The sequence below is a fragment of the Apteryx mantelli genome, chromosome 2 (genome assembly GCF_036417845.1).
Source record: "Apteryx mantelli isolate bAptMan1 chromosome 2, bAptMan1.hap1, whole genome shotgun sequence".
Classification (NCBI taxonomy): domain Eukaryota; kingdom Metazoa; phylum Chordata; class Aves; order Apterygiformes; family Apterygidae; genus Apteryx; species Apteryx mantelli.
Window position 1 is genome coordinate 53,640,651 of NC_089979.1, and position 15,445 is coordinate 53,656,095.

At 34.5% G+C, this 15,445-nt stretch overlaps 1 protein-coding gene across 5 annotated transcripts in view; it reads left to right on the plus strand.

The window, feature by feature from the left end:
- The window catches only part of SMCHD1 (structural maintenance of chromosomes flexible hinge domain containing 1), an 88,948-nt gene that overhangs the window by 59,951 nt on the left and 13,552 nt on the right, over window positions 1-15,445 (plus strand). For all 5 annotated transcript variants that reach the window (XM_067290673.1, XM_067290674.1, XM_067290676.1 and 2 more), the window contains 6 exons: window positions 862-1,019; window positions 7,746-7,861; window positions 8,307-8,368; window positions 9,534-9,621; window positions 10,018-10,149; window positions 11,582-11,731. In XM_067290673.1, the coding sequence (XP_067146774.1) occupies window positions 862-1,019; window positions 7,746-7,861; window positions 8,307-8,368; window positions 9,534-9,621; window positions 10,018-10,149; window positions 11,582-11,731 (706 nt within the window). The remainder of the gene's footprint in view (window positions 1-861; window positions 1,020-7,745; window positions 7,862-8,306; window positions 8,369-9,533; window positions 9,622-10,017; window positions 10,150-11,581; window positions 11,732-15,445) is intronic.

Consider the following 15,445-nt stretch of genomic DNA (forward strand, 5'->3'; position numbering starts at 1 on the left):
TTCTTGTAACTCTTGAAGTATTTTATGACAGTTAATATATTTGCATTCATATCTGCAGGATTTGACCTGAAAATATTATTTTGCATTTGTAAGAAAATTTATTAAAAAGCTATTGATGGTGCTCAGTGTGTGGGTAATGCCCACATCTTGGTAGAAGACTGCTGAATATTAGCAAGCACTAAATTACTGGAGGTTACAAACAGGTGTGCTCAGTGGTAACATCCTACTTTTTTATAGAATCAAAACTGCCTGGGGAATGCAGCCTCTATGCAATTAATTATGATATTCTCAGTTTTGTTTAAAAACTTCTCGTTTTTAATACTCTAAAAATGACTTATTAGACGGCAATGAAGTCATTAAATACTCACAATGCACTTTACTAGATGTTGGGTTGTACTCAGATTCACTCTTCAGAAACTGCCAAAGCAGAATGCTCCCCTCAGATTGTATTTTATTTAGCTATGCCTACTTTCTACCTTATTATCTTTTGCAGTTTAAAGCTGCAGTTGCTAGTATCTTACAGATGGACAATGAAACATGATCAAGCTAATAAAATGTTAAAGGAAAATTAAACTTAGTAAGCTGTTGTCATAAGAATATCTTAAATGTTTGATTACGTTTAGTAAGCTAATATCTTAAGAATATCTTAAAACATCAATTTTACTTCACTAAAAGTATATTGTTTCTAACTTGGCCCTAAAACTTTGATTTTGTCTTTCCTTTACTACTGATAACTCAATTTTCTTTTTAGATATTTTTATTATGCTTTCATTTACATAATTCAGATTTTGAGGTCTGTTGAAAACTATCTTTTTAGAAGGGATATTTTATAACAAATTTTATCACTTCTGTTTATTTCAGGGGAGAGCACAACTTACAGCTTAAAGCCTCATACAACAAGAGCACATTAGATTGTCCTATAATCACATTAAATGTCCTGCCTGACCCTGAGAAACCTGTCCACTTGAATGTTAAATATGACAAAAATGCTTCTTTTCCAGCAGGAGGTACTTTCCCTGGTAAGTAAAAGGACTTTCTGGTGGAAATCAGTCACTCAAAGACTTTATAAACCAATGAAAAACTATTTTTATAATTCTCCTCGTGTATTTTCTTCCATTCTTTCTATCTCCTATTATACTGTATTTGTGGACCAACATAGTAGCATTTTGGCTGCATCTTTAGAAAATCAGGAACTAAACACGTAACTGGGGGTAATTGATGAAAATTTGTCATGCCCTCTTTGTCAAATTTTTTTCTTCTGTCTACTGGAAGTATAGAAAACAGTTTAACAGGATATCAAGGATATCTCGTGCTTTTTCTTTCTCTTTACTGAAAAAAATCACATTCAGGTAATACTTTATCTCTGAATAGCTACAACAGATGTAATGATGATTCATGTTTTCATTTTTAGTTACTCTGAAGTTTCATTTCAGAATGATTTTATTCTCTGAATTAGTCTATGTACCTTACCCACAAATCAAAAATACCAACTTTGATTCTTAACCAAGTCACTGGAGGAACTCAAATTTGTTCTGTGGCAGTCATGCCAATAAAACTGAAATGTTCAAAGGGATCACATTTAATGAATTAGATGTGGTCCCTCTTTAGAGCTACTTCATTATCAGCATGCCAGTGTTTCTCAGTGGCAGTTCTATCTTTCTTGCAAGTCTTTATTTGGCAATCAGAATGTGTATGAAGAACCTGGAGAAATCATTAATCAAAGAGTCTTTCAAAGAAGCACTCTTAATTTGCTATCAAGAAGCTAGTTATACCTTGGATAAGCCCCTTTTCTGTCTGTTGTTCCATCATCTTCCTGCCACAGAGGAAATGCCATGCTGGATTGTCTCCTTGCGTAAAACAACAATTGTGTTTTTTCTTCCCTCACAAGGTTCTAAATACATCACCTATGTTGAGACACATTGTTGGCTTTGAATATTTCATGCGTGCCTTTCAGAGATGACCCTTGCTATAGGCAGCATGAGCAGTTTCTGGAGTCAACAGAATGCTAACATGGCAAAAAAAAAAAAAAAAAGCCTTGTATTCCTTGCATCGGGTGCTCTGGAAAGCATGGCTGACTGTTGCTGCTAAGGCCAAGAGATAAACTGGAGATTCTGTGAAACTGTAGCTAGCGAAGCATAAGTCTTCCCATTGGCTGGTGCAACTGCCCAACTTTGCATCACTTTCCCTGCAATTTACTGTCCCTGCTTGTTTACTCTATCTCTACCTGTATTCTTGTGCCATGGTGTCCATCCCTCCTTTTTTGGAGAAGTAAAACTGATTTCTGCCTACTCTGCAAGAATCCTCAAGCTAATTCTGCTCTTTTTTTCCAGTCTCAGCATTTTAGACTTCTTTATAATTGCATATGCTAATGGTCGTCTTCCAAATATTTTGTACTCAGTTCTTCATAACAACCGTATCTGAGATACCTCTATTACACTTGGAAAGAAAATTCATGTGCATCTTCTTTGGAAAGCATCATAAAAGAGCTCTTATTTGTTCCAAATTACTGGTTATATCTGTCTATAAATGGAAGAACTACTGAATCTCTTCTCTGTCCTTAATGAAATACCACATTTTGGCTTTTAGTTTTCCGAAAAGATGATCTGAGCTAGTTCATGCATGTTTTCCCTCATGTTATCCTCAATGTAATAATAACAAAGGAGTTAGCTTTGAAGTTACAGGCCACCTATGAGCCAAGAGGAACCAAAAAGATGTACCATTTAGAATTGACTATTCCTTTCAAGAAGATAAGAATCCTTTGAAAGTCAAAATAAAAATCTGAAGTGATAGAAAGGAAGCCAAAGATGGTCCAAATTTTTGTCTTTTTCTACTGTATTCCCTCATGAGAAGATTATCTTTGATGTTAAACCAAGGTCGCTGAGTCGTGAAACAAACAAACAAAAAGTTGCTTATGTTTTATATCCCATTGAGGAAGGTAGTGGTCAACAGTAACAGATGAAGAAGAGCAAATTATGTCCATGAGAAAGCATCTTTTGTTGAAATTGAAACAGAATCTGAAATCTCTACTTTCTCCTATAAGAAAACTTACGCATGAATAAGAGAATCTAATTAAAAAGAGCACTGTAATATGATATAGGTTTTATAGCTCAAGGATGCTAAAATTAATGTGAACAGAAAGGTGTTTTAGCTTGTTGGGAGGGGAGATTTTCTTGAGACAAGAGAAGAGATAGAAGTTTGAAAGATAAGAGTCCACCAAAAACTTCAAAAGAGTGTAACCTTTTTCAAGGCCTTGAGAGCCTCTTTAGCACCTACAGATACTATCTAAAAATCTAAATATCTTAATAAAGCATGGAGAAGTATTGATTTTCTTTCTCTCTCCTTCAAGCTAAACACTGTCATTTTTGGCATTCTAGGGCATGTCAGGATGAACAATGTGAAAGGGGGTCTAACCTTAGGGAACTGATCTGATGCTTCCTTCAGTTTGTACTTTCAGCTTCATTTGTTTGTTATAAAGGTTAAAGAAGCAAAATATCTTTCCCTTTCTTGCAGCGTAAAGCAAATGATTTAGTGATCACTGTTGTGGATTGTGCAGTAAGGATAAGCTGGAGCACTGTCCTTTTCTTTTTTCTTAATCTATCTTTCTTCAGAATTTCAAGAGTTCAGAAATTATCAGGGCATCCTAAAAAGAACTGATCATCTTCTAGAATCAGGGGAAATATTCTGTCCTGCTTAGCCAGTAGCTCAATATTTTGTCTTAGAAAACAAAAGCTCAGGAGGAACTAGTATGATTAGATGTTTTAAAAAAAACTAGTGAGGTATTATTAGACCTGTATTAACTAATCCTGTTAATACAAGAGAGAAAAGTCTTCTCTAGGATAACTGTAGGAGGTTTGGTTCTTAAGTTTGCCAATAAAGCGTATGAATTTACTAGCCCTTCTTCCAAACTTTCCAAATTCTTGTTTAATTTGCAGTAACACAATTTGCCATATGAAACAATTATATGAAGGTCCTCTTCAGAAAGCTGGAGTCCTGTCTAAATGATGTAGATTCTGTCATTTTAAACTTACTGCCACATTAAGGAAGGCAAAAAAGACTTTAGTAACAATTTATTGAAGTTGCAAAAACAAAAAACATGTGAGACTTGGAAAGCCTGCTGTAGGCTTTAGAGATGATAAAGGTATAAAGGGAGCTTCAAAGTTTGCAGCGGGAAACAAGACAAAATATTTTGTCAGTGCTCCCTGCCAAGGAGGGCAAAGTAGTTCCCAAACTGGTACCTTCTCCCGCCCCCACCCTATCATTGATAAAAGTCTTACATTTGACTCTTCAGTAGAGGGGTTTTAGAAGTATTTGATGAAATATATATTAAAAATTTTCCTATATCTAATGGTATTCACTATAAATTAATTTAGGTATGAAATTGCTGAGCTATTAACTCTGATATACTAATACTAATATACTAATATATACTAATCCTATTTAATTTGGCCTTTATCTGATAGGAATAAATTCTGGTGGCAAATCTGATGCAGTTTTTAAAAAGAGTCTTAGGGAAGGTCAGGGAAACTTTCAGTCTTTAGGTATGTTTTCAGACATGGGCAGTTGTTTTAAAGTATAGAGAATATAATTAAGCAAACACATGCCTAAATATAAAAATGGGAACAGGGTAGGAGCTTCACATATTCGTATAGGAAAGTGGTGCCTTGCAAATCTGTTTAAAGGACTTGACAACTGTGTGAATGTGAGAGATCGTGCTGATGCTGTACCTGATTTCTCAAGAGACTTTTTGGCAAAGTCCTTTACCAAAGGCTCTTAAAGTAAGCTGTTCTGAAGTACTACCCTTTCGTGGACCACTATCAGCATCTTAGACAGAAAACAAAGAGTTGTAAAAAGTCAAAAGGTGTCACAATGGAGAAAGTGTTACTGGTAAAGTTTAAAAGTATCTGTGGCAGTTAAGATGGAAAGAATATTGAATATTTAAGAATCTAGATAGATGCAATCAGTATTGATGAAAACAAAATAAATCCAATATCCCCAAAAAGGATATATTAGGCTTACTTAACTTACAGAAAGTGGTGGCAAATATGAGGATATACAGAAAAATTTTTGTTTCTAGGGAGAATAGACAGTGAAGGATTTTTCAGTTTGGAAGAGACAGTGAAGGATGTGAAAGAAGTACGAATATAAATTTGAGAGGCATCGAAAAAGGCAAAAATATTTATTGTAAGTACAGAGTAAAGAAAAAACACATTTCAGCATTTTTCACTTTTTATATTTCACTTTTTAATATTGCAATTTTAGCTCCAGACATAAATAAGATAAAAATTTGCTTGGAGGTTTTGTTTCTAGCCCCAAAATGAAGGGTGTTTATTTTTATAGCAGAATATCAGATGTCATTTATAATCTTCTTTACAGTCATTATTTTTTTGCTATTTGTTTATACTGGAACAACAAAAACTGCTTGTGAAGAAATTTTAAATGCTATACAAATGTCAATTAAATTGGCCTCAACAGTCCTATATGATGTAATGGAATGTTTTCCTCCTCCTAAAAACAGAGGTGCCAAATAGGAATTCAGCAAAACACAGGCTGCTTGGAATTAATTCTCTGGCAGGCATAAAAATAAACTTCAGATTTCCAGTGCTTTAGGCCTAAGTCTTGAGACTGTTTCATTTTTGAAATTCAGAAATCAAAGCAAATTCTTTGTGTATTGCCATAAAACACTGATGTGTTCTTATCCTTCTTGACATTTTAACCTTAATCTTGATGTAGTAATTTCCTTTTTATAGACAACATTGTTGTAGATATTCCTATTGATTCAAATATAAGAAAAGTCAGCTTTTGTGTGTGTATGCATTTGGGGGATTTTTGTTTGTTTTTACTTTTCATCATAGAGATTTCGTTGCTTTGAAGTGTTCTGTGACCAGCCGTCTTGCGTTTCAAGCTTCATTTTGCAGCATGGAATAAGATAGCTAGAGGATAGATTTTAGCTGTCCCTTACCTGCTTCTTCCCCAAATCCCCCTCATTTCCTCTGCTTGTGCTCATAACTTTTTCTTGCTTCTTTCATCTTTTATTTAATATATGTGTGTGTGTGTCTGTATATGTGTGTGTATGTATATAGTGTATATATATGTGTGTATATATATATATACAAATTATATAACTATCACGTATATGTATACAGATTTGTAAGCTGTGTTTCCTGCTTTTTTCTTCTCTGTGAGGAGATCTGATCTGTTGAAAAGAAATACATAAAATGTTCTGGTCTCTTGTTACCATTATTTTTCTGCATCTAAAACTTTAACTGTAAGAAGAGGTTAGTGTACTAATTCTGCTCTTTTAGAAAATATTCATAATCACAATTTCCCAAAGAAACACAGGCCTTCCAAGAAACTCAGGGCTTCCAATGATCACAGTTACAGAAAGAGAAGACTAACTTGGCTGCTGTCAGGAGACAATTAAAAAAATGAGAAGCAAGTGAATGAAGATAACTGTCATACTTGCTATGTGGTGTCTTTCCTTGGTTGCAATGGAAAGAGAAGAAAACTTGAAAGAGGCTTCCATTTCATGGAGAACATAGAAGAGTGTATTTTTCAAATTTCACTGAATAGGAGCTTTTGCTTCAAGATTTAAGAGTAACAGAGAAATAACCATTAATACTTATACTACATTTGAAAAAGATATATTTTATGTAATATAAATCAAAAAAGTTTTGAGAGAGGAAGAGAATTAGTCAACTTCTTCAGGAGTTAAAATAGTATATTTGGTATTACATTTTACTAAATTTGTTATTAAATCCCTTATTAACAGCCTCATTTAATTAACAACCTAATTATTGGATTTACTGATGGACTCAGAACATAATGCATTTAAGGGTAGGCACTGTAATCTTGGGGAAAGTCATGCCTGAATTTTTCATACACATCAAAGCACAATCCTTGCTTAAAGTGTAAAATTCAGTTTTAATTTAACAATGCAGCTTCAACTACATGCTTGAAATCTACATTACCATAGTGTCAGAGTACTTGATGCACAGTTTTCAGGTAGATTTTTCCTAGTTTGGATTCCATTTCCTTTAGGCCACTAAGCTTCTGTAGAGTGGCTGGGAAAAACTAATTTTTCCTGATCAGGATTTTAAACATCCAGTATTTTGACTGCAGAGTTGGACAATAGCAAATGAAGGAGTGAAACTTGAATCCCAATATCCGGCTTCTAATGGATTTAAGTATGTGATACTAATCTGTTAGAAGTAGCCAGTGTCAGATTCATAGCTTATGTCCCTATTACAATGTGGCCAATAGAAGGGGAGGATGGTAGTGATGTTGGTACTGTCTCTTTCTAACTACTGTGCCTCTTTATCCAGTAGTCCAGTGACTAAAGCACTTGTGTAGGAAGAGGGAGATCTGGATTTCCTGTCCTTGGAGCAAGGAAGCAACTACTTAACTGGCTAATGATTGTTCTTTCCTGAGAGTAAGAAGAAGCCTGGCTTGCTATTCTGATCAGGGTGCTAACCTGGGAAAGGGAGACTTGAATTTTGAGTTTTTTTGAAGTAGTCATTGGATAAAGCAGTGTTTTTTTGTTTTGGGTTGTTTTTTTTTTCTAAGTGAGAATTGTTACCTGATCTAGTTACAGGGCTGGGCAGAGAAGGCTTTCCATGTCTGGTTTTGAATTTTTTGGTTTTTTGGATTTTGTTTGGAATGTGGACATTGTGTGTTTCTTCCCCCCGATAGGAGGGTGAGACAGAAATTCATGAAATCCTGACAAAATTTTTTCTTTTATTCTGCAGATTTTATGGTTAGTGTTCTTTCTGAAGACAACAACATTATTAAAAATATTAATCCAGCACGGATTTCTATGAAAATGTGGGAAGGACAGAGCAGCGGAACTAGAATGCCAATTGATGTAAGTCATCAAAATGTGTTTTCAAAATGTGTGTCAAAATGCAGGTATAGGACAAATACCTTCATAGTAGAAATTTCCCTTCATTTGACTTGGCTCAGTGCTCTAGACCGCAAATACCGAGTATTACATACCAATTATATTTGTTTAACAAAATCTTCCCTGCTACTTTTAAGAGTAAATTGTCAGACTATTCAAATGTCAATACTACAGTAATGACAACAACGTTACTACTCTGCAGAAGCTGATTAATAGTAGGGAGACTATTAAAAGTTGCCACCCTGAATTTTGCAAAGAAAACAATCCAAGGATTAAGAAGAAAACTAGCATCTAAATTATAGGTGATCTCATTGAATTCCTTTATCAATAAGACTTTATAGCATATTACAAATAAGGTACTTTAACTTTCAAGTATGTTTCATTAAATTTTTTGCATCATTCTTCTCAGGTTACAACATTTAGCTGTAGTAAAGTGAAGGATGACAAGGAAGATGGCTTCTTTTACTTCAGGTATAGCAGCATATATTTTTATAATTACTGATACAACTTACTATACAAAGTAGTCTGAACTAGGGACAAGAGTTTTAGTATTTGATAATGACAATCTGTTCAAGAATTAGTGATACAGTGCTATGAAATGTTTAGGAATTAGCATGATACAATGCATATGAGGACTGTATCCTTCCAGGATACATTTGACATTTGTTTAATCTGAGGATAGAGAAGAAAGGAGTCTAAGGTAATACATTAGAATGATTAGAAACATGTAAAGCTTTGAAAGTGTATTCTGTACAAGTTAAGCATTCCAGGGAATCTTTTATCTTACTTTTTCCAAACAAAATAAGAGGAAACAGATTGCTGTTATTACTCACACAGTAGATATAATGCCATGTGTTGAAAGCAAGAATCTCATTAACCAATTCAAGAGTGACATCCTCCCAGAGCAATGTCTGAATCTTAGTTAGACACTGTTTGCATCTCCTCAAAAGTTTCATAAGTAAATACTGCAGCAAATTAGATCTCTGTGTGGCCTTCCGTACGAGGTGAAGTCATGTTTCTATGAGCGGAAGTGCAGAAGTCTATCTTCCCTTCATACTTTGATGTTAGGGATTCTTTGCTGATAGTCTGCACTGTAGAATGCTGTAAAACTCTTTTTTTTTTCCGCTCCCTGTTAATATACTCAGCCTTTGCCAATGGTCCAAGTTACCCAACTTTGTAAACTCACTAAGAGAAGGAATCTACTAGTCAGATTTTATGTAAACCTAGGCCAAATGATTAAATTTCAAGTGAATCTTTGGTTGGTGTTTTAGATAATGTAAACATTCCTGTGTTCTATTTCAGTGGCTTTATGGGAATTAATTGGATGGAAAGAGAAAACAGGGTAGGCTGGCAGATTTCTGAGTAATGGGGCCGTGATAAACTTCCTGTCAACTGGTAGAGGTTATAAGCCCTTGGAGGAGTCTTTCCTCATCTGTGTTACCAAAAGCTTTATTCTTGAAGGGTTCTTGAGATTTTTTTGTGGCATTCTTGCTGAAGTTTATTATGGAGGAGTGTTAAAGAACTTCATGCTTCAACAGGACTCTAAGTAGTAGTTAGCAGGACTACTTGGAATTTGAATTGCTTGCATACCTTGTATACTTCAGTATTGACTGACTTTTTTTTTTTATGCCTTTAGGGATAAAGTGATTCCTGAGAGAGTGGGGACTTACAGTATCCAGTTTACTTTTGCAATGGATAAGACTAATATGCTCAGCAGTGACCAGGTTTGAATTTATAATTAATTACATGTAGCCAAGAACATGTAGTACAGAATCATCTAGGAGAAATGTTATGATACTTTGTAGATTTGGAATATCGATACTTTCACTTGCAAGCTTTGCAAAAATTTACACTTTTATTTTAATAGTGACTGATTTCAAGCAATTGATTATCAAAATATGTTTTTGTTAGCTTTTTTTTTAAACTAAAAATTATAAAACTGAGTAATTTGTGACCTAATAGAACTGCTTTATGGTCATGCTAAATTATTTCAAGACTGCCAATAAATTTCACATGCATTTGTTTCAGTATTTTTTGAGCAACCAATGTGTGCAGGTAACTTGCAGTGAATTATATCAGTCTTTTAAATTTTCTTTTATTCTTCTTTCCTTCTCTTCTAGATTATAGTGGAAGTTGTACCTAATGACCCAGTACGCTTGTTACCTGATTCTTTACCAGCTACTCCAGCAGTTTCCAATGTTCGAACTGTTACTAGTCGTACACTGGTCAAGGATTTACACCTCCATGTAATGGTAAGTATACTTCTATACAAAATCATAATTGAGGAACTATGTAAGCTTGCTAAAATGTGATGAATTTTGCCATAAGGTATTGTTGCTATCATCTGTGTTAATTTTCATTTTATTTTAAATGATTAAAAGAAACATAAAACCCTATTCAAAAATTTTTTTTAAATCCTTTAAAATAATTCTTAAAGATAGCAGATCTTTACCTCATTATTTAAGAACACAAGAGACTTGCACTGAAAATTTACAATTACAGATTACTGTGGTACCGGGTGCAAATTTAAGAATAAACTGCTTCTCTTGATGACAGTTTCCATCTCCTTACCCAAAACAAAAATACCAGTTTGCCAAGGATAACCCCTTTCCCTCAGAGAATAGAAGACAGCCCCAGACCATCACAGGACCCACAGAATGAGCACCCTGGTGTGTGTATACAGAGGGAGACAGAGACAGAGAATCAAAATAGTTCACAGCTTTTGACTTTCAGCAATCTTTTTTTTTTTTTGCCCAGGCAGATTTGAATGGGGAGATTGACTGTCGATCAAGCATGAGATGCATGAATCAGATATAAAAATACACACACTGGCTGATCCATCAAAAATTTTTTTTTAGATGGGCATCCTTTCAGTTCATGGGATTGAAGAGAAAGTGTTATCTGAATAAATAGATTTCATTAAAGCTTTTCTTATAGACTCGGTGTCAATGGAAGTTTTTACAAGAGTGATTTCAGTCATGCTGGACCTCCTCAGCAATCTCCAAATCCAGATGTGTCTACAGGAGCAAGCGTCTGATTTCTCTGTTTTTGCCATCCTGCACCTGTATCATACAGCATTCTAAACATTCCTTTTAATGCTGTCTGGTAACTATGCTAGGCAAAGGTGCAGAAGTAAGGCTGTGTAGTTTTCTACTGTATTGTAGATACATTGTTGCCCTCTCACATGGAGTTCTCTTTTGATTGGCCTTGTTGCTCGGATTTGCAATTAACTTCACAACAAAGATGTAAATCAATGGCTTTCAGTATATGACATATATATCTTGTTTTGTGTATATTGTATTTTGGTTTATGCCATACAAATTACCAAAACTGAAACATGCCATCCACACTGTCAGGCATCTCAACTGAAACCCACTTCTTGTTGCCACAGGAAAAAATGTTTCAAGAATAGATTGTAGTGGGAAACAATAGGAAGAGAAACTTCTGCTGTTATATATGATTTTATTTCCAGGATACAGTTTCTCATAGAATCTCAGATAATAAAAATGTAGGTTCCTCAAACTTCAGATATTCACTAACAAATAGAGAAAAAAGAATTTGAGAAACTATGGGAGAATATTAGAATAGAAGCATCTTGTGATCTGTAGTGTAATAGTATATATAAACAAATTTTTATGGTTCCTATTCATGATCCAAACTAACTTCTTAACTTTTTACTTACAGGATGAATACAACAACCGTACAGGAATTGATTTAGTTGGCAGAATAATAGCAAAAATTAAGAGCCCCAATGATGATGATACAGAGATCCCACAGTTTCAGGGGAAAGTCAGTACAATCGAGTTTCCATTTGACAGAGGATCAGCTGAAATTGTAAGTGCTTTAAGAAAAATACGGTTAGTTCCATGAGCAATGGATCTAATGAAGCATATTTTCCTACAGTTTCAAAGTTGATCTTACACCTGGTCATGTTTTGTGGAGGGTTAACATATATTGTAGCCTTCTCTTACTGATGTGTAGATAAACTATTTCTTCTCTATTTGTTTGCTGACTTTCAGAAAACATGAAGGAATGTAATTCTTTAAACTGATTATCCTTGTCAATAGAGGGAAGTTGACCAGTAGATTGAAAAACTTCATTAGAGACTAGGACACATGGGGTGATCCAGGATAAGTCTTTTCCTCATTAGAACTTCACACGTAAAGAACACTTCACTAATTTATAATTAAATCTTTAGTATTAGTGGTATTTTACTTTTTTACTTACAATACTTTTCTGATTTAATATCTTAAAATCATTTAGTCTGACCTCTTCATATGTATGTAATTTAATTTCACCTAGTTTTCTTTGCGTTTAGTCAAGCCTAATTAGGCTTATATATACTTTGCAGAAAGGCATCCTATTCTGATTTGAAGAATTCAAGATAAAGCTCTACATTTCACTTGATATTTTGTTTCAGTGATTAAGTAACCTGTTCGAACCTCTGGCTTTAGCATCTGCTTTGTTGCATATTTTTTGCTGGATTAAAGAGCTCATACGTGCCTGATGTTTTCTCTCTGTGAAAGTATTGTATATTGTAATCAAGTCATATCAGTCACTTTTTCTTCAGCAAGCTAATACAGATTGATTTACTAAAACCTGTGAATTCTGTTTGAGAGTAATATCATCATCAATTATGGTATCACCTCAGCTGCCTTATGAAAATGTTGGTACCTTCTAGGAAAAGATTTTAAATAACCACATTACTTTGGCATAGCTGACATCTTTATCATCTGGGCTGGAATACTACACAGTAGTTAAAATTACATTACATTCGGTAATTGTCTTTTAAATTGTTTCTCTATTATCTGCGTCTACCTTCTTGACACTGTTGGCATCATCAAAAATGGTAGATATAAACTATAATGTGAAAGATACACAAAGCATGCACATGCGCAAAACCAGAAACTGTTCAAAATCCACAAAAAAACAGTTCATTATACAACCACACATTTCTTCTGAGGAGAGTGCTCACAATATCTCTCAACAGCCTACAGAGAACTTTTTAAGTTGCTGAAGTACCATGTATGAATTTCAGAGCAAAAATAAACCCTTGTTTCATTGGATTCCTCTGGTTGTCACATGCCTTACTACCCTGTAATGTATGGAAATCATTAAACAGTTAGAAGGTGTACTGAAAGAAGATCCTACCTTTTAAAGAAATTTTCTCAGCCAGCTTTCCTAAACTGTGCATTGGAAGCAACCTCCCAGCAGACCAGCATCAGCATATGCCACATGGAAGCAGACTCTGCCTCAGCAACAGATATAAAACCTCCCAATAGATCTTGTAAATCACCACAATAAAAAAATAGTAGAATTACTAAAATTCATAGATCCTACATATGAACTCGTCATAATGTGTTTTATTCAGTACATCAGCTGCTTTCATGGAACTATATAAATGACACTTAATAGCACAGCATAATTAATTCTCTCAATAATGGTCCAAGACAGAAACATGCAATTAACAGTGGGCAAACACTTTCCACAGAACACACTGTCAATCTCTGGTCTGCACTGATCCTTAAGGAAAAGTGACAAAATATGTACAAAAAATAAGCTAGAAAAATAAAAAACGTGGACTGAATAGAGATGTCAGATAAAATAAATAGACTCACTGATTTTATGGTGCACTTTAAGTTTCTCTTGTTCCCCAGCCATGTTTCAGGAATAATAAATTATTTGCTTGTGCCTCCCAATCCCTGCCCCAGTGATCTTTTATTTCTCTGACTGAAGCCTCCAGTGCCTTAACATTTACTGGTTACATTTGCTGAGATGATTAACATATCCCATTAAACTTGAAGCAGTTTCTTTCTTCTTGTATGTATCTTTGAAGTTTGCTACTTAGGTTTCGGAGATGGAGAAGCGTTTTATGAACACGCACCTTTTTCTGGGGCGGGTGGGGGTAGAAAGCGAAGGTGGAGGTAAGGGGTCAGATATAATCATTGGTCTAATAAGACAGTGCTCTTTTCCACAAATCTTGTGTCTAACCTGTGGTAGAAATTTGAGCAGATGTTTGAAAATTCATACTGTTGAGGGGAAAAGCAACGTCTTTGAGTGGCCTCTGCCACCTCAGATAAAAAAACTGGGTAATTTCTCAGACTCCTCCCAGATGCAGAAATAGCCAATTTTCTCTTACCATATACTAGCAACCTGCTGTTGAGCCCCTGTGACATAAAAACTCCAGTCTTATTTCAATGACTGAACTAACAGTCATATTTAAATTCTTTTTTTTTTTTTTTCTTACAAGCAGCCACTCTTTCATTTTACATATATATTCCTGGGTTGTTTTTTTCCTTCTGCTGCTGTCTTATTGCTGCGATCTGATGAGATACTATTGCTTTGGACTGTAGCTCATGTTCCCCTCTCTTCCTTTGGGAGTAATTCCCCTCTTCTGGCAGTTTTCAGTTGTCTAACTTATAGTGAGTTCTCTGTACATGAGGCAACTTATGCAGAAAGGTTTTGTTGGTTAGGATTAAATGTATTTTTTATATAACCAGTAATTGGAGGGGGCAGTTATTTTTCAAATACCTTGAAATTGTTCCATCTTGTCTAAAAGTATAATCATGTGCACTTAGCTTCAGTATCATGAAGCTGATAATCAGACATGTTCATCTGTGCATTGAGGTTCAGGAGTACTAAACTTGTTTAATGAAGGGAAGAAGGAAAATGTTTAGATTTTAATTAGCATAAATTTTCTAAGGAAAAGTTATTTCCCTGCAGACTTCTCCTGAAGAAATATGTAGTTGCAATATTTTTAAAAGCCATGAAGACTGTCTTTGAAGGTTATATATCTATCTCTTTTAGGCTGCAACCACCTCTCTTGATTTGGCCACTTGAGTAGCAATTTCTACATGTTAAAGGTGGAAACAGTATGAGTTTTATTATAAGCGTTATTCATTTTATGCATGATACCTTTCCCAAAGTAACAGCACATTTAGATATTACCTATACTAATTTTATTTCTGTTTACCATTCTTTATGGTTTTATAATATTTCCTGTTTTTGTAAAGAAAGGAGAAGGGTTTGGTTTGCTGAGAAATGGGATTTCTTATCAGTCTTTCGAGATACGTTGTTCATTCATTTGGGACCTACTGTCTACTTCCATGGTAACAGCAGTAACTTTAACTCAGCACTGGGACTAGTTTGTTTTTGCTTCTATATGCATCTGGTCTTTTTACGTTTAATGTTTTGTATGCATTTGTTCACATGCTGTGTGAAATACGTCTGAGGAAATCTTGCTTACAGGAGAGTGCAGATAATATTCCTTCTGAGCATGTGTCTCTTAAATAAAATATATAGCCAAAAATAACAAGACTCTTTAAACAGGTAAAATGGCAATCTTAATTCTTAAATGTTAAAATACTTATTGCTAAATCTCTATATTATAATTCTTTTAATTAGATATAAATGCATTTATAAGCCAATATTTAAAACTGTAGTCATAGCTTATAGAAATTGTGTATTAGCTAATTTTATAAGACTTAGTATTTGAAGTATGCTTATTTTATTTTGTGTGTTACCGCAAGTGTGAATATAAACATACAT